The following is a 22,606-nucleotide window of genomic DNA, read 5'->3' as shown; positions in this document are numbered from 1 at the left end:
GGCTCAGGATGATGAGGCAGGAGGATTGCAAATTCAAGGCTAGCCTCAGCAACATAGCAAGGTCTTAAGCAACTTCATGAAACTCTGTCTCATGAAGCATACCTGGGTTCAATCTCCCATATCGTGGCCTTGAGCCATGCTACGCAAGTGTTATACCACTCAGCTACAGTCCTCCTGCCTTAACACCTCCAGTAACTGGGATTATAGGTGGGTAGCACCATACCCAGAAGTACACTAGTTTTAATACCAATATGATGGCAGCAAATTCTAAATTCATTTTAGGACTAAATTAGGTCTGTAACTAGATATGTCTTCTCATTACTCTCCTCTCCTCAACTCTGGCTTGGCCCAAGAGGTTTAGTAATCTGATAACAAGTGAGCAGATAAGGAGGGAGAAGTAGCCTTCAGGTCGCATTATAAAGGTGTGTTCTTATGCAGATGGTTTGGAAGAGGTAGATAAAGCCATTTTCACAATGAGTTGAACAGAAAAACTTGGATCAAGGTGGACAAAACAGTTGAAAAGTATTTGGCAGAAGTTCTTGAGCTTGGCCAGTGACAAGTGTAGTACTTTGTTAAAGTATGTTGTGATGTACTAGACTGAGAACTCATTGTATGATGGGATGACACTGCTATTCTCTGGTGCCTAGGTGACTTTCTTTCTTCCTTCTTGATTTTCTTTTTTTTTTTAAATCCAGCTGCAAACACTGATTCAGGAGACAGACCCTGGTGCAGATTACCGCATTGATCGAGCTTTGAATGAAGCTTGTGAATCTGTAATACAAACAGCCTGCAAACACATACGATCTGGAGACCCAATGTAGGTTATCTTATTTGTATGTTCATCCATATTGCATTTTACTTGGCAGCACGGGAACTTTTCCTCAAATGACGTTTGTGTGATTTAACATCTTGACTAAAATTTTGTTGAGTAGGAACATGTACAGACTTTTGCTAAAACTTGGAATTCAGACTTCTGATCTGCCTCCTCCATGTAGAAGAGACACTTAGAAACAGTACCATGATGATGCTTGTTGACAATGACTGAGAGTGCATGGGCCTGTTAGGTCACTGAGCAACTATAATGCTGATGAAAATGAGAGAAAAAAATATTCAAGATAAAGTGATACATACACTGGTACTCTGTATTTTTCATCCTATTTATATATTGACTCATTGCACACATTGGCTACTTGATAATTATTAGAAAGCAGTTCATTGTAATTGAAACAAAACAAATGTGGTGGTAGGAGCATGTAGTCATGGCAGAATGAACACTAGAGTTGAATCTAAGATCTAGGAAAGCTGAATAAATGTTATGGGAAAGCATTTTATTCTCTTGCATTAGTTTTCTTCTATCTGATGTGAAAACTGTTCTCAAAACCAGGTTGCAAGTAAGAACAGGTTTTCCATTCTGCAAAAATCTTTATAGCTTGTAGCTGATAGTACCTAGCAATAAAGTGAAGAGAATCCAGGTTTATCTTGAATCTGCTGTGTGAAAATTCCTTATGCTTAATAAGAATATTTAGCAATATAAAGATTACTGCATCAACCAAAAAGGGTGCCAGAGAGAAGGAGGAAGAAAGGGAACTGCTATGGATTTAGAGATTTAAGACGTTTTTCAGTTGAATGCAACGTATGGGCCTTTGCTGGGTCCTAATATGAACAAACGTGTAAAAAGATATGAGATATGGGGTTGGGGTTATGGCTCAGCAGTAAAGCACGCATGAGGCCCTGAGTTCGATCCTCAGCACCACATAAAAATAAATAAACAAAATAAAGGTTATATATATATATATATATATATATATATATATATATATATATATATATATGAGGTAATTGGGAAAATCTGAAAATGATCAGGATATTACATGATATTAAAGATTTTTTATTTCTTGGTAAGGTCACTATGGTATTTTGATATTTTAGAGAAACCTGCTGAATTGAATGAATGAAATGATTTGGTATCTCAGATTTTCTTTAAAATATCAGCAGGGGGAATAGAGTTAAAACGAACTTGGCCACTCTGCGAGGAGGTTAAAGTGACCAGTATATCATTCTCTACTTTTGTGTATTGGAAATTTTTCATAATAAATAGTTAAAAATAAAGTAGCACAGATCTTATGTACACCAGGTTCTAAGTGCTGAATGGCTCTGATGTTGATAAAAGATGTAATTGCTATCAGGCTGAGTTGATTTGTGTGATTCTAAGAAAAATAAATCCAATTGCTGTAGGAAAATAGCTGAAGGGCTTTTTCTACTGACCAAGGAAATATTATATTGAAGTGAGAGTACAGAAACTGTAGTCAGAGCTCTTCTCTTGTTACAATTTTACCTTCTTTATGGTTAGGATCCTTTCATGCCTGATGGAACATTTATACACAGAGAAAATGGTGGAAGATTGTGAACACCGACTCTTAGAGCTGCAGTATTTTATCTCTCGGGATTGGAAGTGAGTATTTTGAACAATGTAAGGCACTAATTTAACCTGTTCTTATGTGTTGTCAGAGTGTGTGTGTGTTTAGGGGATTTAGTGCTGGGCTTTGAAACTAGGGCCTTGTACAGTCTGTATCAAGCATCCCTGTGCACCACTACTTTGGAAATTAGAGTCAGAATGGTTCTGATACCACAAACATCTATCTAGAAAGAACTCTGGCATCTGTGGGGTCAGCAAAAACATCTTCAGATATGACATCAGGAAGATAATAATGCATTTGTGTCTATTGATTTGCACTGGGTATGGAAATTTGTTTTTATTTCTTTACTATTTAAAGTTATTTAATTTATTCTATCTTGAGAGATGACAACTTGATTCTTTAATTCCCTTCTCATCCTGTTAGCAAAAAAAAAAAAAAAAAAAAAAAAATGGTGGGGCTGACATAGGAGAAGGATCTCTGTTATAGTCAGAATCATTGTGGTTTATTGGCTGCATTTCCATCCTCCTTCCATGTTTTATTTTCTTTCCCACTTCCATAGCCACCTATACTGGGTCACACTACTTTGTAAGTTTAGGTGCTTCCTGATTCAGTTGTTTAAGCTACTGTATTGTGGTCATTAGCCTTTTCTGGTGACTACATTTTGCCTTCAGTGTTTTATTAGAAATTACTTGAAGATCCAATATGTTTTTATTTCTATCCCTTCAAATTAACTCAGGAAAGGACTGCAGAAAGCTGGGTGGTAACTGCCCTGTGCTTCCTCAGGCCCTCAGAACTGAAATAACCAAGAGTACTGAGTATGCCCCCTTGATCAAAACTATGGTTTCTCCTCTTTATTCTTTCCCCCATGATCAAAAAATTACTTCATAGTCTTAAAAGTGTCTTCTTAAATATTAGCTTCTCTCTTCCCATTAAGTAGCCCTTCCTCACAGTTAACAATAAAATGTGGAAAAAATCAACTATCCCTTGATCTGATTTAAAGAAGCAGGCTCATCATCTAACCCACTGTCCCAAGATTCAAAGTTAAATGTCATGTTTTATAATTTTGTAAACATATTTAGGTAAACTAAAAGATGACTGTTTTACCTTGTATGGGAAAAGAAAGAGGAACAGTATTACTAGAGAGAAAGTTGAGTAGGAGACAGTTTCCTCACCTTTCTGGATCTGGTCTATCAGAGAGGAAGATGTATTTAGTGACAAGTTGTGAATTTCTTGGTGGCTATAACCCTGGCTTTCCTTTGTGACCCAGACATGTGAATGCTGAGTCTTACTGTAACGTTAGGTAACTTCCATAACCAAGATAACATCTTTGAGGTAGAAAGTGGACTTCAGTATGAAGTTAACAAACTTCTACAGATTGACCACCATGTGTCCACTAAGAGCAGCATTCAGGAACATACTTCTGCTTACCTACTGTCTCTGCTATTCTGGAGGTGATTATCAGTGAGTACATCAGCAAGCATCTGCTGAAAACCCATAGCCTGTCTGAGAAGGAAAATTGTTACTCTTTGTCTTCTAGGCTGGATCCTGTCCTCTACCGCAAGTGCCAGGGAGATGCGTCTCGTCTTTGCCATACCCATGGTTGGAACGAGACCAGTGAACTTATGCCTCCCGGAGCTGTGTTCTCTTGTTTATACAGACATGCCTACCGCACTGAGGAGCAGGGAAGGAGGGTATGCATTCAACTTTGGTTTCTTCCTGTCATTTGTTGTTTTGTTTGTTTGTTTTTGTCTTTGTTTGTTTGTTTAGTTTTTTTTAATATTTTATTTTTACTTATAGGTGAACACAATATCTTTATTTTACTTTATGTGGTGCTGCTGATTGAACCCAGAGCCTCACGCATGCTAGGCAAGCGCTCTACTTCTGAGCCACGACCTTAGCCCTGTCATTTGTTTATTTGTGGGGAGGATGTTGCTGTTCTAGAAAGTTCTTCATTTAGCGAGCATCCCTGCAGTTGCTCACCCACTTCTTTTCATCTGGTTATGTTTTTAACGAAGTGAGAGGGTGAACATATCCAGGTTTTTTCTTTAAATTACTAAAATCTGAATCACAAAGGGACAGTTAAAATTCTGGTCCTAACTTTATTTAGCTTTAAAGATCCATTAGAAGCTTTTAGTCAGGATACAAATGGTTCTTTAGGCTTTTGCCCCTGACAACTGAACACAAATGCCTGTACTAATGAGGCTTCTCTGACAATGCACCAGTTGGAACAGAAACTTCCACACCCCAGTCTCTTGGTATTTGCCCCATTGCTGCTTTTGGGTGTGATTTTTGTGTATCCTTGGCTCTCAGGCAGCATTGACTGCCTGCTAGTGCCTCACTGACATCCTGGTTGCTCTCCAGAATGACTTTTTTCACACCTTCTGGGAGACCCCTACTTGCATGCATGTCAGTTCTGCATTTGTTAGGAAAGTGTGGCATTACTTCATGAGCTTGTTTACAAGTACCCCTTCTGAGCTCAGTGCCCAGATCTATCTGACTGTCTAGGATTCAAAAGAGAAGGACTGAAGTAGAAAAATGTACTTCAGTTGCTATTAATCTAACCCAGTTTTCTACAGCTAGGTAAGAAAACATGGGACTTGTTTTACATTTTACTTCGTGTAATGAGCCTCTCATTAACTACAGGGGCTCCCAAATCCTGGCATCTAGCTAGTCACTATAGTAGGAGATTCCAGCTCATACAAATGAAGAAAGAGATGAAATCTGATGTGCTAGCTTTTTTTTTTTTTTTTTAAATAAACACTTGAAGTATTGAGGTGAAATTCACAATATAAAATTAACCAGTTTAAAGAGAAAAATTCAGTGGCATTTGAAAAATACATTAACAATATTGTGTACCACCAGCTCTGTCTAGTTTCAGAACATCACATGATTCCAAACACTAAGAAATTAAATCTGTATTTCTTGCCTTAGGTGTGCTGTCTTCTTTAGGAAGAGACATTTGTACCTGTCAATAACAGCTTTTTATGGCCCTTCCAAAACTATCAGTTTTCACCTGTTTCACCTCTACTCATGGCACATAATTCATCTACAAGAATCTGGCCTGGTCTAACTGGCTCCTGTAGTTGCCTGCCTCATTCTGAGGAACTGAGAATGAACTGAGCTCAGATGGAACTTAGTTCTCCTAAATCAAGTGTCATTCTTTCTGAATCAGATCTGATATTCTCTCCTACCCATAGAATGGCAAGTTAACTTTGCTAACCAGAAACTAACCTAATCTGTATGAATTCAATTCATTTTTTAAAACATTTTTTAATATTTATTTTTTAGTTGTAATTGGACACAGTACCATTATTTTATTTATGTGGTGCTGAGGATTGAACCAAGGGCCTCTCACATACTAGGCAAGTGCTCTACCACTAAGTAACAACCCCAGCCCCTAATTTAATTCATTTTTATCAGGATATTTTATTATGCTAAATGTATGATTATACTTCTAGAGATATGGACTTTTAGAAGGCTCCTGGAACATGTAATTCTTATCCTGGAAGAGATTTGAGGTATAAAGTTTGGAAGATAAACTACAAAGATATTTTTTAGTTTCCTGAGAACAGCTTTGCTCTGTCTGGTGTCTTCATTTATATGTTTTGGTACTTTTAAAGTAAATCGTCAATTGTTTGTCACATAGCTCTCCCGGGAGTGCCGAGCTGAAGTCCAAAGGATCCTACACCAGCGTGCCATGGATGTTAAGCTGGATCCTGCCCTCCAGGATAAATGCCTCATAGATCTGGGGAAATGGTGTAGTGAGAAAACAGAGACTGGACAGGTAGGCAACTAGGCTTCCTGTTTGTTTTTTACTGTTAATGGCAATGTTTTATATGACTTACAGTGAGATCCATCTTGGTGTTTGCTTTACAGCCTAGATTTATTATACCATTCATGTTCTCTGTAGAAGAAATCCTCAGGAAAATGTTCTTTGGTCTTTATATCAAGAATAATTATCTTTTTCCCAAGTAGCTACTTTTTTTCTATATTATGGTTACTATATTTTGTAATTGATTATTTTCCCTCTTTGTGTTGGTTCTTACAAGGCTTAGAGCCAAAGGTTGAACTACCTCTAACTAGCATATAGGATTTCACGGTAGGCCTTCTTGTATCAGGCTTGTTTATTGCTGGTTCCATTCCACTTTCCTTAACATATTTTCCTTTTCTTTTTTTCCTCATTTTTAATTTCATTTTATCTTGCCTTTTTATTCCTGTTCTCACCTTTATAAACCACATTAAATCCTTCTGAAATAAGCAAAGTATTATTCATATACAAATATTGGTATGCATGAATAGTGTGCATGCCCCAGAACAGCACAAGATATCTGGAAATAAAATTATTTTTTTCCACCTAGTTGACCAAATAGAGGCTCAGATAAGTAAAATGTGTTGACCCCTTTCCTAAAATTCATGTTTAATCTGAGTGAGGTACTCATTCCCTTGTGTTATAAGCTCCCTGTAGAAAGTGCAAGGAACCCAGGGCCTCTCACATGCTAGGTGAGCGTTCGACCACTGAGCAACAACCCCAGCCCCAAATTTAATTCATTTTTATTAGGATATTTTATTATGCTGAATGTATGATCATACTTCTAGAGATACGGACTTTTAGAAGCCAAGAGTACATAGGCTGGGAATAGTTCCTTAGGATCATGTGCCTGGTTTGTGAGGGAAAGGGAAAAAATGGTACATGACTGGAGGTTACCTGGAAAGAAAGAGTTTTTTCTGTCATAAAGCAGGATAATCAGCAGTGAGAAATAGCTACTTGTTTAAAGCCACATTAATATTAGAATAAGGAGTGAAGTCAGGCTGAATTTGTACAACTATAAAGCCCTTTCTGGAATTAAAGTATTAAAAAGCCATATGTATAGGAATTGGACATTTTAAAGAAGCAACGTGGCTGCCTACTAGGTCTATTTTCAGCAGTCTGCTGCCTGAATGTGCTGTAGTTCTCAGGGTTTACTGTTAGAAAATGCCTATAATTTAGCTTTCTGCTGCATCCATCCAGTAGAACAAAGGACATGTTGATATGGGATCCTGGGGAATAGTTTCCTTCATATTCCTCTGAAAAGTAAACATTTAGGAAGCTGCACATATTCACTGAGCAGCTAAACCTAAGAAAGGACTCCATAGATGAAGTTTTTTTCCTTAGCCATTTATTTATTTTACTCCCAAAAGGTTATTGCATTTTCCTTTAGGTTTTCCCCCCTTCCATTCTGATTATTGTATAATTCCTTCAATCCTTCTCCTCTCTTCCTATTCTAATTCTAAAACAGAGAGATTCCTGCAAAATGGTCAGTACATTAACCTGATCCCTTTACAGCACTCTTCTGAAAAGTAGCTATATTGCTTTGGGAAAGTGAGCTGATGTTACACTTAAACCTCTGCTCCTCTAAGAGGAAAAATAATATACTAAGGCTACAGGGAAGCTTCAGCTCAGTTTCAAAAGCATGGACAAAATAGCTTTTAAATATCTAAACTCTAGCGTGCTCCCTTCTTTTTAAGTTTACCTTAGAGGATCCTTTTAATGTGTGCTGGATCCTTTTAAAGTGAATCCTAGATCTGACTTGTAGGAACTTTAACTCTATCCTGTATTCCAAGTCCTCTGTCCCCTCTACTTTGCCCAAGCAGAGTCTTAACATAATTCATGCCTTTCACTATGAATTTATTGTCCTGTGATCATTATCAAATTGCAGATTTAATATGGAAGGTAAAAAATAATCAAAACACAGATTAAGGAGCTGGGGTTGTGGCTCAGTGGTAGAGTTCTTGCCTGGCATGTGTGAGGAACTGGGTTCGATTCTCAGCACGGCATATAAGTAAATAAAGTAAAGGCCCATTAAAAAAAACACACACACACACACAGAGATTAAGTCAGGCACAATGGCACACACCTCTAACCCCAGCAGCTCAAGAGGCTGAGGCAGAATGATCACAGGTTCAAGGCCAGCCTCAGCAACTTATCGAGGTCCCAAAGCAATATGGCTACTTCTCAATAGTGAAACCCGGTCTCAAAATAAAAAATGGACTGGAGATGTGGCTCAGGGATTAAGTGCCCCTGGGTTCAATTCCCAGTACCAAACAAATAAACAAAACCCCACAGATTAAAAGGGGAATGGCTGGGCTGGAGATGAAGCTCAGTTGGTAGAATGCTTGCCTTGCATGCATAAGGCCCTGGGTTCAATCCCCAGCACCACACACACACACACACACACACACACACACACACACCCCACAAAAAAAAAAAACAAAAAAAACCTGGAGTGGCAGGGTGTTGACAGAATGGAATAAAAGCCTGATAAGATGTTTAGACTTTGAGGACCCTAAGTATGGGTCTTGTTGGACTTGTAGATTTGGCCTCCTCTAATATTTGCGTTTCTGTACTCCCTTGGCCCTCTTAAGTACCCTGCTACAGAAAGTAATTATTTTTTCAATAATCTTAGTTTGGTGAATCAAATTAAACTATTGTGTTCTATTCAGTGAGACAGTGATAGTTTTAAGAGGAAAAGGAGGACCAGTTCAAAAGAAGTAGAAACTGGTATTCTCAACTTCCGTTGTTTACTTATGTGACTGATGAATACCAAGGGCTTGCCTTTTTATGCACAGGAGCTTGAGTGCCTCCAGGACCATCTGGATGACTTGGCTGTGGAGTGCAGAGACATAGTGGGCAACCTCACCGAGTTAGAGTCAGAGGTAAGCCATATGCAGCTCCCTGGAGGAGATGGGCCTGCCAGCAGCCTGACCTTTTTGCTCAGTTCTGTTTCTGTACTCTAGAGAATATAGGTCCTCTATCAATCAAAAGAAACCTAATCAGATCCTCCCCATTTGCTTCATAAAAAAGTTCATTAGGTTGATTCCTGACCCCTTCCCTTATTTCTCTAGAAAAACCCTGAATGCATTTGGCCCTTTGGTTTTCTTCATAGAGTTATCACAGTGACTGGACCCTTAAGAAAAGCTAGCTGCTACCCCTCTGATCTCTGAATCTCATTCAAGAGTAATCTAAGTGTTCCTCATCTCTTACCCTTCTTAGCTCTTTTAGTTAGGTCATTTGTAATTTTCATATGTAATAAAGTAAAAGCCTGGGGCTGCCAGTTATACTTGACATTTGAACACATATTTAGCCCTGTTCCATCCTGAAACCCACTAAAATATCAAACATAAGATTTAAAATCTTCATAGGCACAGGCATGTTATCCAGAACTACAGAGATTATTACTGTGGTGGGAAGACAGCCAAAAATGCTAAACTTCTCTTATGGGGGCAGAAATAGGGAATTGTTCTTTTTTCATCATAAGCCTTTTTAGTACGATCTGAATTGTCAAAATTGGCATTACATAAAATTACATTTCTCGATCAATCCTTCTTTGCTTTCTAGTTTTCAAAAGCACATTGCTCTCTCTCATCTTGGGTCATCTCCATTCCCATTCTCATTGTCCCTGTGGGCTGATGAGGACATTCTCAGTTTGTCACTCTTTATGGAAGATTTTACTTCAGTCACTAGTGCTACACTCTGTTGCTCTGTTTAAAGGCTTTTTAGCAGGTGTTCACCAGAGCAGTGGTTCATCAACTGGTCTAAACTCAGTGATCTGGATTATGAGTTTATAAACAAAATCCAGTTACGCTGTTTTCATTTTGAACTGGGTGGTGTTTTGGAAACACTCTAGTATCATCATCCCACCTTTCTTAATTCTGTATCCTCTTTTGTTCAGGTACAAGGGGAATCTGCCTCTAGAAAATTTGCCTTTTAGAATATAATGGAGAAGCAGTTCAGTGTATTTCTGCGACTGGGTAACTTAAATACTAGAATAGTTTCTAAATGCACATACTAGATTATTTGCCCATTGATGCTCCTGATTTAGAAGGATAAGCTGCTACTCTTCTACCTCTGGTTCTTTCTAAAGCAGAAAGATTAATCTCTTTAATCTTCTACAGGATATTCAAATAGAAGCTTTGCTGATGAGAGCCTGCGAACCCATAATTCAGAACTTTTGCCATGTAAGTGATGTCTGGAGGAACAAGAATTAGAAATAGAACCAAATTCATTGGGACTCTGGTCCTGAGGGTGTTGAACTTATCTCTGTCTTCAGAATACATTCCTCCCAGGTGACAGCCATCTTTGACAAGTGAAAGCTGGAAACGTATGCCAGGCATGGTGGTGCATACCTGTAATCCCAGCTACTTGGGAAGCTGAGGCAGAAAATTGCAAGTTCCAGCCACAGCATCTTTGTGAGCCTAGGTCTCAAATTTTTAAAAAGGGTGAGGGGTGTAGCTCCTGGTAGAGAACCTTTCTGGTATCCCCAGTGCCATCAAGAAAAAAGTTGGAAATGTAAGCAATAGTTCAAGAGAGAAGGCCCACTCTGGCAAACCTTGTTTGATTAGCCTTTGTAGGCGACAAGATATGTGGGTAACATTGGTAGTAGAGATGCCTTCTATAAGAAAAGATGCAAAAGGGAAGCCCCTTAGTAGCATGGTTGAATTGTTAGCAGTTGTAATAATGACTGACTTCTCATATCAGCTGTCTCCTTTGTACTTCAATGTTGAATGAATTTTGTTATTTTATTACTTACTAATTTGTTGAACTACTTAAATTGTGGTAATGAAATATACCTAGGAACTTTTAGGACATGACATCCAGGAGGCTATTAGATATTATCTCAAAAGCCAGCTGCTGGCATCATGTAAGGTCACTGAGTAAAAGCCCTCATAGTATATATTCTTGCCTCATGTACAACTTGCTGTGTAAATTTTGTCCCACTAAATGTTTATCTTTTGTAATTTCTCAGACTTTTTTGAATAATTTTGGGGGTGGGGTAACTGGGGATTGAACTCCAGGGCACTCAACCACTGAGCCACATTCCCAGCCCTATTTTGTATTTTATTTAGAGACAGGGTCTGAGTTGCTTAGCGCCTCACTTTTGCTGAGGCTGGGTTTGAACTTGCGATCCTCCTGCCTCAGCCTCCTGAGCCACTGGGATTTCAGGTGTTCACCACCGCACCCGGCCTTACTTTGAGTAATTTTTTTAAAAATATTTTTTTAGTAGTAGGTGGACACAATACCTTTATTTTTTATATATGTGGTGCTGAGGATCAAACCCAGGGCCTCACAATGCGGGACGAGTGCTCTACCCTACCGATGAGCCACAGTCCCGACCCTGAATAATTTTTGATTTAATCAATCCTATTTCACTTTTCCCAGAATAAGCTATAGTTTTTATTCACTTAACCGTTGCAAATGAAGTGTAAGTATGTGCTGTTTTCCCCAGGATGTGGCAGATAACCAGATAGACTCTGGGGACCTGATGGAGTGTCTGATTCAGAACAAACACCAGAAGGATATGAACGAGAAATGTGCCATTGGAGTTACCCACTTTCAGCTGGTCAGTGACACTGGCCTGTCAATTTCCTATCTTAGCTGCTTGGTTGACTACTGAACCTCTTCTTCTTTTGGAACATCAGAACAACTCTGCTGTTCCTAAAAAATCATTTTTTGCCAAGTATATATCCTATTTTAACTCTTCTCAATAAATTTAGTTTTTCTCTAATGTGATTAGACACTTTGTTAGGCTCCTTGACATCAATGATAAATAAGACATGGTCCCTTTTCCTTAGGGAGCGTTTAGTCTAGGGAGAATAGAGATAAGTAAGCAGGCATTTCCTACGCCAGTCACAGAACTCCTGTGAGATGGGTTGGCTTCTCCTTTAATGGTTAGTGTCCCTGGAGTCTCTTGTTTTCTGTTATCTGTTCAGTACAGAAGGCTTTTTTTCTTCTAAGTCATGCAACCCAGATCTGATAGTTGAATAAAAAGTTAGACTATACTTTGTGGTTACACAGGTGACTAAGAAGTGTTTTGGTATAGCAAGTGCTTCCTTCAGGGAAAATTAAACTAGTAACCTGAGCACATTGACCTCTTCTCAGGCATGTAGACCACCTGCCTGCATTCCATCAGGTTAATGAGTACCCCTGCCCTGTGGACTCTAGATTCGAGTAAGACAAAGACACAAAAACAAGTGTACAAATGACTGTACAGTCTCAGGTAGTTTCAAGACGAAAAACTGAGGCAGGGGGTAAAGGGTGAAGGAGAAAAGGGTTTCACCAGGAGGTACTAGAATAGAAACCTGAAGGAAGTGGCAGAGCAAATCCCAAAGTCCTCAAGACAGGACAATTATGCAGGGTCCCGTGAGCAGGCTTCTGAAAACTGTATGATCAAAATGTCACCCACCACTATTGACCACAAAGTGTATAAATTAGTCACAGTATGAGATTAGTATGAATAATTTAAAATAAAACAGATTAGAACAAAATAATAAAAGTTTTATGGATGATCTTTCTATCTCAATCTCTCTCTCAGTCTCTCAATCTCTCTCAATACTATAGATTTCAGCAAAATCACAAAGCTTCTGATTTTCTTTCTCATCATCTTTCAGGTACAGATGAAGGATTTTCGGTTCTCTTACAAGTTCAAAATGGCTTGCAAGGAAGATGTGTTGAAACTTTGCCCCAACATAAAAAAGAAGTATGTACCTCTTAATTGATCTGTTAGCTGCTAAATGACTATCCAGGTTATCGGGCAGTAGCAGAAGCAGCCCTAGAGATCTTCTGTGCCTCTTCTTTGGTAGTATAGCCATACACTTGGATTGCCTGGACAAGTCATCTTCATAGCTCCCCAGAAGAACTCCCGGTGTGGGAGTTCTCATGAGAAGATACCATAGGCTATGGGGACATCATTAATTTTTTCAGGTTAATTGTTGAAACAGATGCAGATTGTATACTTAAGAAGTAAACTTCAGGGCTGGGATTGTGACTCAGCGGTAGAGCGCTCACTTAGCTTGGGCGGGACCCGGGTTCCATCCTCAGCACCATGTAAAAAAATAAAGGCATTGTGTTGTGTCTATCTACACCTAAAAAATAAATATTTTTTTTTTTAAAAAGAAGAAGTAAGCTTCGGTTGAGAAGAAAGGTGAACCAACTTTTTCCCAACATCATCTCATTAGTCACCTCTGCTAAGAAATAGCCACAGCTTTTACTGAGTTAGATATCTGGAAGAAACAGAAGCTTGCTTAACTTCAGAATTAGGTCTTAATTAGGATGCTGATAGACTCTAGCAGCATTACTACCCAAATTCTTCTGTATTGTATTTTGAAAAGACACACTTCTAGAACATATTTCCTCTCATATAAACCAGGTTCCCATTTTGCATGGATTTCTGTACTTTCTAGGAATAAGTTTCCTAGAATCTCCAAGACACAGGCCCAGAATTCAGAGCAGCATCCTCTGTGGTCCCTTGTTTGTTGAGCTGTCCTCGTATACAGGTCCTTTTAAAAATGTGATCAGCATTTAGGCTGATTCTTTTTATGACATACAGTTGACCCTCTCTATCAGCAGGGGATATATTTGAAGACCCCCAGCAGATGCCTAAACTACAGATAGTACCAAACCCCATATAGATACTGTGTTGTTTTTTTTTTACTCCTACTTACCTATGATAAAGTTTAATGTGTAAATTAGACACAGTATGAGATTAATATGAATAATTTAAAATAAAACAGATTAAAACAAATTAATAAAAATTTTTATGAATGATCTGTCGCAATCTCTCTCAGTCTCTCAGTATTTCTTAGTACTGTAGATTTCAGCAATCCCAGCATGTCTTTTTTTTTTTTTTTTTTTAACAGTTTCTCATTGGAATTGCCGGTGTCACTACTCTTACTTTGGGGCCATTAATAAGTAAATAAGGGAGAACTACTCTACAGTCAGATTGCTTTTAGCATTCTGGGAAAAAAAAAAGACAAAACAGACTTATAGGAAAGATATTCAAACACATGGCGAAGATTATGAATTCTGGGTAAATGGTCTGGCTCCTTCCAATCTCACACCTTCTCCTCTCTTGGCAGGGTGGATGTGGTAATCTGCCTTAGCACCACTGTGCGCAATGACACTCTGCAGGAAGCCAAGGAGCACAGAGTGTCCCTGAAGTGCCGTAAGCAGCTCCGTGTGGAGGAACTAGAGATGGTACTGCTTCCCACAAACCCCAGGGGCCCGGGCTTAGAAAGCTGGGGATGGGTGGGGACAAAGTCAAAGATTTTAGCAACTATTATTATGTTCAAGGTCCGAGTCACCTTGCTGAAATTTTACCATGTGGACATTAGCTTTTTGTCTCGCTGTTTTGTTTTGGTTTTGAAGGATAAAGCATTTTTAACACACATTGGAAAACTAGCTCTAGGGCAAGCTCTTAAGTTTGTTATAACAGTCATTGATCAATAATGTCCTCAAGGACTGAGGGTCTTTTCCTCTCTGTGGCATCAGCTTCATGCCAATATGGGTTTCACTCTTGGCTCCATACAGTGGCTGCCTGTGACACTGGACTGCCTTTTCCACTACTCATCCAACAAGAAAAGGGAAAAAGAAATCTCCCTTTACCATGAAGTAAAGATCCTTCCCATCTGTTGGATTGTGCCCACCCCCTAAGCAGCTGCGTTGTCCAGGGGACTGCCACACCATGCACTGATGAGTTTGCTTCTTATCAGGGTGGAATGGATTTGGGTCATATGCAGTGTACACTGTAGGAGGACACTTCTTGCTCTTGCTCTTCTTGTTGAAGTCACACCCAGATCTTATTAAAAAAAAGATAAAAATATTGTTTTTGTATGTTTGATGCTATGAATCATACCATTTCACCTCAGTCTAAGTAAAAATTAGTAATGGAGACCAAACATCATTAAATCACAAAAGTTGTCAGCTTTTCACATTCAGTGGCAGTGTTTCATTCAATGATGATTCTATTTAAGTGGAGCTGGTCTGAATGTCCTATTATAATAGAGATTTGTTTTGAGCTAGAAACTTTGATTTCCTCATTTGAGCCTAACTGTTTTGTTAAAATAATAAAGGTAGAATCCTATATTTGCACTATAGTTTTAACTTTCTAATGTGATTTTCACATAGTTTTATTTCATCTCAGCAGTCCTCTGAAGGACTAGACATGGCATTTCATTTTCTAAGAAGGCTTAAGGCCACCTGCTGCATGGCCACACTGCTGCCATTTGTAGAAGTTGTGGTCACTAGATAAGATTTAAAAAAAAGATTCAACGGGGCTGGGGTTGTGGCTCAGCGGTAGAGCGCTCTCGCCTAGCACGTGTGGGGCCCTGGGTTCGATCTTCAGCACCACAGGTATTGTGTACAACTAAAGAAATAAAGGTATTGTGTATAAATAAATAAATAAATATTCAACCAACAAATAAGTCTATAGAACACTGACATTTCCAGCCTAAAGAAGCTCACTTTCGGGGCTGGGGTTGTGGCTCAGTGGTAGAGCACTTGCCTAGCATGTATGAGGCACTGGGTTCGATTCTCAGCACCACATACGAGTAAATAAAATTTAAAAAAAATAAGAAGCAGCAACTCACTTTTCCATGCTGACTCCTCCTTATACAGACAGAGGACATCCGGCTGGAGCCAGATCTGTATGAAGCCTGCAAGAGTGACATCAAGAACTACTGTTCCACTGTGCAGTATGGCAATGCTCAGGTAACCTTTTGCTTTGGTTAACTGTAGAAGTCATGTGAGAGTGACATTGTGATGACTAATTTTTTGCTGGTAAAACATGACCCATTACATTCTGTTGAGCCTTACTCTCTCCTTTATACCACACCAGACTGCCTTTCCCAGAGTTCCTCCCTCATACTCTTCTTTGTCCCATATTTTTTTTCTTCCCTCTTTTCAGTACCTCATCTTTCTCCACCTAATATGCTTAATATAAGCTTCTAGTGATCCTTTAAGTTTCTCCTCCTCTTGATAGCTTTCCCAGCTCTTTTACCTTCAGACTGTTTTCCCATTGCACAGAAGTTCTTAATTAAGAGTCAAGTAAGAACCATCTAGGGAAGTTATTTTAAATACAGAAATAAGGCCCTCTTTAGAATTGCCAGGATGATTTATAAGAAAGTAATATTTTTTAAAAAATATTCTCCAGTTAACCCAGTACATTGTCATAGTGCTTTAGCTTTTGAGATAATTTCTACATTGTCTCATATCTACCATTGCCGGTGAAAAACCTGAGTCCATCTGATTCTCATCTCTTTGTAGTTTATCCATGTCTGATAGGGTTAGTTTTCTGTTTAACATTCTGTAATTTCAGTGTGATGTATGTGATGTAATTAGATGCAGTGTTGTGTTTTCTCTAGCCTAGTTGGCTCTTTCAGTCTTAGAATCATGTCTTTCTCTGCTTCTGGGGAATTTTCTATCATTGTTCTTTCAAAATTTGCTTTCCATTTCCTTCCTCCTAGAATTCCGATAACTATCTCAGTCTGTCCTCTATATCTTATTTTTGGCCCAGGGTTTGGCCATGTTGCTGAGGCTGACTTTGAATTTGTAATCCTCCAGCCTCTGTCTTTTAACTTTTTTGGGGGAGAGTTGTTTGTTTGTTTGTTGTACCGGGGATTGAACCTAGGGACACTTTACTACTAAGCTACATCCCCAGTCCTTTTCATTTTCTATTTTGAGGGAGAGTCGTTAAGTTGCTGAGGGTCTCACTAAGTTGAGGAAGCTAGCCTCAAACTTGGAATCCTCCTGCCTCAGCCTCCTAAATGACTAACTTTTCTTTATACTTCCAATTTTGTCACCTTGTGTATCATCTTTCTTTATGTATTAGTTGGTGATTTTTTGGTTGTGCCTGGAAGATTTCATGGAAGCCTTGTGACTTCATGCTGCAGCCCTGGTTATTGTAGCCTCCTATCTGCTTTCTTTCTCTTCATTTTTAATAATATCTCAAGGTTTGGTGTAAGGAAGGGAAGATTTCAAGATATACTTAATTTATACTTAATTCATTAAAATCTATCCCATAACACTTTATGCTTTTATTTAGCACTCAATTTTTTCCCATAATAGTTACTTGTGATTTGCCCTATGTTTGTCAGAATTAAGGATTGGGACTTAAGTCTTATCTAGCCTCTAACAATCCATTCTCATGTGATACACGGTGAGCTGACTTAAACTTCCTGGCTTATGTCTACTATCTAGTCAGGGTTGTTGCTCCAGGCACATGCAGAGAATCTAATGTATGCTCCAAGGAGACTCTTGATAAGAAACAGCTAGCTCTAGAAGGCAGAAAATCCAGGAAACCTGAGTGAGTTTAGACTCTAATATAGCCTGCTTCTCAACCTAAATTTTTATACTATTTGGTTTGCTACTGGCCCTAAGGTTGTAAATCTATAACTCTCCTTGGGGAATAACTCTTGATTCATATTGCCTTGGAATTAGAAATGAAAGATACTTAAATAGAAAATGGGGCATGCACTAGGAACTGAATGCACCAGTCAAAATATAGACTGTCCTGTAATTCTAGCAGCTCGGGAGGCTGAAGCAGGAGGATTGTGAGTTCAAAGCCAGCCTCAGCAAGAGTGAGGCACTAAAGCAACTCAATGAGACCCTGTCTCTAAATAAAATACAAAATAGGGCTAGGGATGTGGCTCAGTGGTTGAGTACCCCTGAGTTCAATCCCTGGTACCTTCCCTCCCAAAAAAAAACATGGACTGTCAATCTTTGATCCATTCCCCAACTTGACCATATCTCTTATGTCATAGATCATTGAATGTCTGAAAGAAAACAAGAAGCAGCTGAGTACCCGTTGCCACCAGAAAGTATTTAAACTGCAGGAAACAGAGATGATGGACCCAGAACTAGACTACACACTCATGCGAGTCTGCAAGCAGATGATAAAGGTAAGGGCCAGTTGTAGCATAAGTGAAAATAATAGCATAAATTCCTCTCCATTGCAACCTGTTAAACACAGCCATGATGGCACTTCTCCAGATGTGATCCCTAGGCCAGTAGCATCAGTCTACCTGGCAACTTCAGATTCCTGGGCTCCACCCAGATCTGCTGGGTCATATTCTCTTGGGCTAAAATAGATACAATCTCCGCAAGCCCTCAGATGATGTGGATGCATATTTAAATGGAAAACCACAGAACTGAGATAATTAGCCTCACTTTAGTCCAAGGCACAGGTAAATAGATACCCAATAAATACATGACTAGTAATTAAGGGTCGGTGTACTTAGCTACCATCCAGTGGGTCCCTATAAGATCATCTCCCATATTCAAAGGGTTTTTCTGTTCTGCAAATTCTTTACTTCAGTTATTCTTTTAGTAAATATTCTCAGAAGTTTCTTTTTTTTTTTTTTTTTTAAGAGAGAATGAGAGGGAGAGAGAGAGAGAGAGAGAGAGAGAATTTTAATATTTATTTATTTAGTTTTCGGTGGACACAACATCTTTGTTTTGTATGTGGTGCTGAGGATCGAACCCGGGCCGCACGCATGCCAGGCAAGCGCGCTACCACTTAAGCCACATCCCCAGCCCCTCTCAGAAGTTTCTTTATCTGTCCACACATATAAAAAAATTAAACTTAAGATTCTAATTCCTATGTCAGCATTTTCAATGCCAACTCTAATGTACCAACAAAAAAAAAATATGGAAAATAAATAAATAAAAGTTCAAAAAATGCCAAGTTTCACCTACCAAATAAATTTCAAAGATAATTTTGAGCATTAAAAGTGTAAGTTTCAGTGGCTGTGGCTGTGGCTGTGGCTCAGCGGTAGCACACTTACCTGGTATGTGTGAGGCACTGGGTTTGATTCTCAGCACCACATATAAATAAATAAAATAAAGGTCTATCAACAACTTAAAAAGGTTTAAAAAAAATGTAAGCTTTAGGGCTGAGGTTGTGGCTCAGCAGTAGAGCACTTGCCTAACACATGCAGGACCCTGGGTTTGATCTTCAGCACCACATAAAAATATATATATAAATAAACAAAATAAATGTATTTGTCCATCTATAACTAGAAAAAAGTTTAAGTTTCTGGGCTGGGGATATAGCTCAATTGGTAGAGTGCTTGCCTTGCATGCACAAGGCCCTGGGTTCAATCCCCAGCACCACAAAAAAATTAAAAAATAACAATAAATAAAAAATGTAAGTTTCTCTAGCTGGTCCTGGTCCAGGTGAGTCATGGATGGAAATGTCAAACACTGATTTAAGAGAAAGTTTTAAAATTTTATAAAAATCAATACACAATCCACATTCCCATATTAGGATGTCAATAGATTATAATCACACATGCTTCAGAGACCTACAAACAGAACTGGCAGCGGAGGCTTGATTCTAGTGTCCCAGCCAGAGTTTATCAGGAACTGTGGCATTTAAAGACTCGTTGCAGGGGCTGGAGTTGTAGCTCAGCAGTAGAGCGCTTGCCTAGCATGTGTGAGGCACTGGGTTCAATTCTCAGCACCACATACAAATAAGTAAATAAAATAAAGGCATATTGGACTGGGGTTATGGTTCAGCGGTAGAGCGTGTGCCTAGCACATGCAAGGCCCTAGGTTCGATGCTCAGCACCATATAAAAATAAATAAAATAAAAGTATGTGTCCAACTACAACTAAAAAATAAATATTTTTAGAAAATAAACGTCTTATCAACAACTAAAAATAAGACTCATTGTTTAGCAAATAGAGATTTGGAGGTCATTTCTATTATAAAACTGAACCCTAGTGAAGGACAGTAATAAATGTACAGGGACCAGACCCTCAGTGTTTGGCTGGATTATAACCCCTATAGTGAGGATGAACCAGATGAGTCTTTACCCCACATTCCTGTTCACATTGGTTGATGGGTAAAACCTAATTCCTAGGTTTTTCTACTGGATTTGGGTAGATAGGATTTGAGCACTCGATGACTACCTGGTACAATGTTGTATTCATACTCAAGCAATAGTTAATTAAGCTCATGGGATTGCATGTAATTTAACATAGCCATGTAATCAATGCCATGTAAATTAGGGACCAGAGACATAATAGAAATGTGACAAATACAGTTGAGAATAAGTGAAAAAAGGGAACTTGAGGACCTGGGTTGTGGCTCAGCTATAGAGTGCTCACCTAGCATGTGTGAGGCCCTGGGTTCGAACCTCAGCATCACATATAAATAAATAAAATAAAGGTATTGTATCCACCTGCAACTAAAAAATTTTTTAAAAAGGGAACTTGAGGCCTGGTGCTTACTCAGGCTTAGCTGTTCCTCTTGTGCCAAGTGATTCCTTCGCACTGCTTCTTTAATGAGCGCTCTCTTAGATGCAACAGTAAGATGTAACAATGATCACAGAGGGATTAATTGGCGGATAAGGATAACTGTTTTCATAAAACCTTATTTCATTGCAGAGGTTCTGTCCAGAAGCAGATTCTAAAACCATGTTACAGTGTTTGAAGCAAAATAAAAACAGTGAATTGATGGATCCCAAATGCAAACAGATGATAACCAAGCGCCAGATCACCCAGAACACAGGTACCATCCTGCTTAACTCTCTTGGTCTCACTGAGTATAGCTTGAGGGTAATTGAGAAAGCCACCATCCAGTCTGCTGATTAAACTATATAGTTACCTAATTAAACTGCAGATACTTTACCACACTTGGATTTTAAGAGAAGAGCTTAGATGTAAGCAGAGTGACTTTCTCCTCCTTTGAGGGGTATCCAGTAAGGATGGCATGACAGGAGAAACAGGAAGCAAACATCTGGAAAACTGCCCTTGAAGAACATACAGAGGAACAAGGGCTAGAGTTCCTTGGAAAAGATAGTTTAGAGATAATAAAACTTCATGAGCATGTCAAAAGATATGGGCAATCTCTTTTAGAACAGAAACTTCAGCTTTTGGCTGCAAGACCTTGTAGCTTAATATGCAATGTGTTGGATATTTCTTTCTTGGTGTTTTCAAAAATATCTAGTATAGGCAAGGCTGCTGCTATCTGTTTGTTTTTTTAATATTGGACCACAAAACCCTGCAGAAGTGCTCTTGAATCAAATTATATCACTGATTAACAGTGGAGTGAGAGCTCAGTACATATTTACTAAATGAACAGATTGTGTTTTAGTTATGGTCATTGACATGCAGTCATGGTCATTGCCCCTTTTCAGAAAGGTTGATTTCTCAAAATTGATGAACTTTTCTAGGTGGAATATTTTATCAAGTATTTACTGCTTCTTACTCTAGATTATCGCTTAAATCCTGTGCTAAGGAAAGCCTGTAAAGCTGACATTCCTAAGTTCTGCCATGGTATCCTGACCAAGGCCAAGGATGATTCAGAGCTAGAAGGCCAAGTCATCTCTTGCCTCAAGCTGAGATATGCTGACCAGGTAAACAGAAGGGCTCTCCACAGAGCTGTGTTTATGGAGCTGCCTCTGTCCCTGGGAGTGTTCTCTATGAAAGTCTTTAGTGGACCCCTGTTTTCCCAAGACCTTTTTTATGGCCTTCCCCAAGCCAGATAATAAGGGACTAAATAAAAACTGACAATCTCTGGTGGGCTGCTGTATTCCCTCTTTGTCACATGTAGCGCCTGTCTTCAGACTGTGAAGACCAGATCCGCATGATCATCCAGGAGTCTGCACTCGATTACCGCCTCGACCCTCAGCTGCAGCTACACTGCTCAGATGAGGTAGGATCAGTTGTAAAACTGGCTCTGGGTCTGGGTCTGCACAGAGTTGGTCAGAGAAGATTTACTGGAGAAAAGTTCTTTACTTTCTTTCTCTTCAGCCTTGAACTCATAGTGAGCTGCCGGCCCATTCTTTTACAGCTCTTAATGAATCCCAGGTTCTCTGTCCCTCTGAACTGCGCTTGCCATTAGTCCATCAGACTGTCCTGGTGGCTTCATACTTCTCTGTTGAACAGGGTATTCTTTTATTATCACTTTCTACATATAATTTGTTCTTCCCTTCTCTTTATTCTGTATAGTTAAATCAGAACACCCCCAAGATTTGCCATAAAAATAAAAGTGTTCTCGTGATAGCTCTAAGTGCTTATCTATAGAAATTATTCTACTCCTAGTTAGAAAAAGCCATGTGAAGAATCCTGTTTAATATACATCAATTTGAGAAAAATCACAGCTAAAGATGTTTCAAAGAACCTTACTCATAAAACTGTCCAAAGAAAGTTAAGTTTGTTATCTTCACTGTGGGCTTGGTTTAAGAACCCCTTTGTGTGTGCTTCCAAGTTGTGAGTCTGAACTCTGAACTCTGTAAATGTTAAGTATTTGCTTTCAGTATTTTATTGAGCTTTATAACCGTCATGTGAAATTAGGGACTAGCCTTCTTTGTTGAAGTCCTAGGACAGTGTGACTCCATAGCATAGAGATATGTACATTTACTAACTGAGTT

At 39.0% G+C, this 22,606-nt stretch overlaps 1 protein-coding gene across 1 annotated transcript in view; it reads left to right on the top strand.

Annotated features, from left to right (window-relative positions):
* Nucleotides 1-22,606, top strand: part of Glg1 (golgi glycoprotein 1) — a 120,886-nt gene that overhangs the window by 86,476 nt on the left and 11,804 nt on the right. The window contains exons 9-22 of the mRNA XM_076837438.1: nt 696-817; nt 2,351-2,452; nt 3,955-4,108; nt 6,064-6,201; nt 9,024-9,110; nt 10,350-10,412; nt 11,681-11,794; nt 12,843-12,931; nt 14,310-14,427; nt 15,847-15,939; nt 17,991-18,128; nt 20,619-20,742; nt 21,447-21,589; nt 21,787-21,888. Coding sequence (XP_076693553.1) covers nt 696-817; nt 2,351-2,452; nt 3,955-4,108; nt 6,064-6,201; nt 9,024-9,110; nt 10,350-10,412; nt 11,681-11,794; nt 12,843-12,931; nt 14,310-14,427; nt 15,847-15,939; nt 17,991-18,128; nt 20,619-20,742; nt 21,447-21,589; nt 21,787-21,888 — 1,587 coding nt within the window. The remainder of the gene's footprint in view (nt 1-695; nt 818-2,350; nt 2,453-3,954; nt 4,109-6,063; nt 6,202-9,023; nt 9,111-10,349; nt 10,413-11,680; nt 11,795-12,842; nt 12,932-14,309; nt 14,428-15,846; nt 15,940-17,990; nt 18,129-20,618; nt 20,743-21,446; nt 21,590-21,786; nt 21,889-22,606) is intronic.

Source organism: Callospermophilus lateralis, chromosome 18, assembly GCF_048772815.1.
Source record: "Callospermophilus lateralis isolate mCalLat2 chromosome 18, mCalLat2.hap1, whole genome shotgun sequence".
NCBI lineage: Eukaryota > Metazoa > Chordata > Mammalia > Rodentia > Sciuridae > Callospermophilus > Callospermophilus lateralis.
This window is presented reverse-complemented; position numbering and strand designations above follow the sequence as displayed.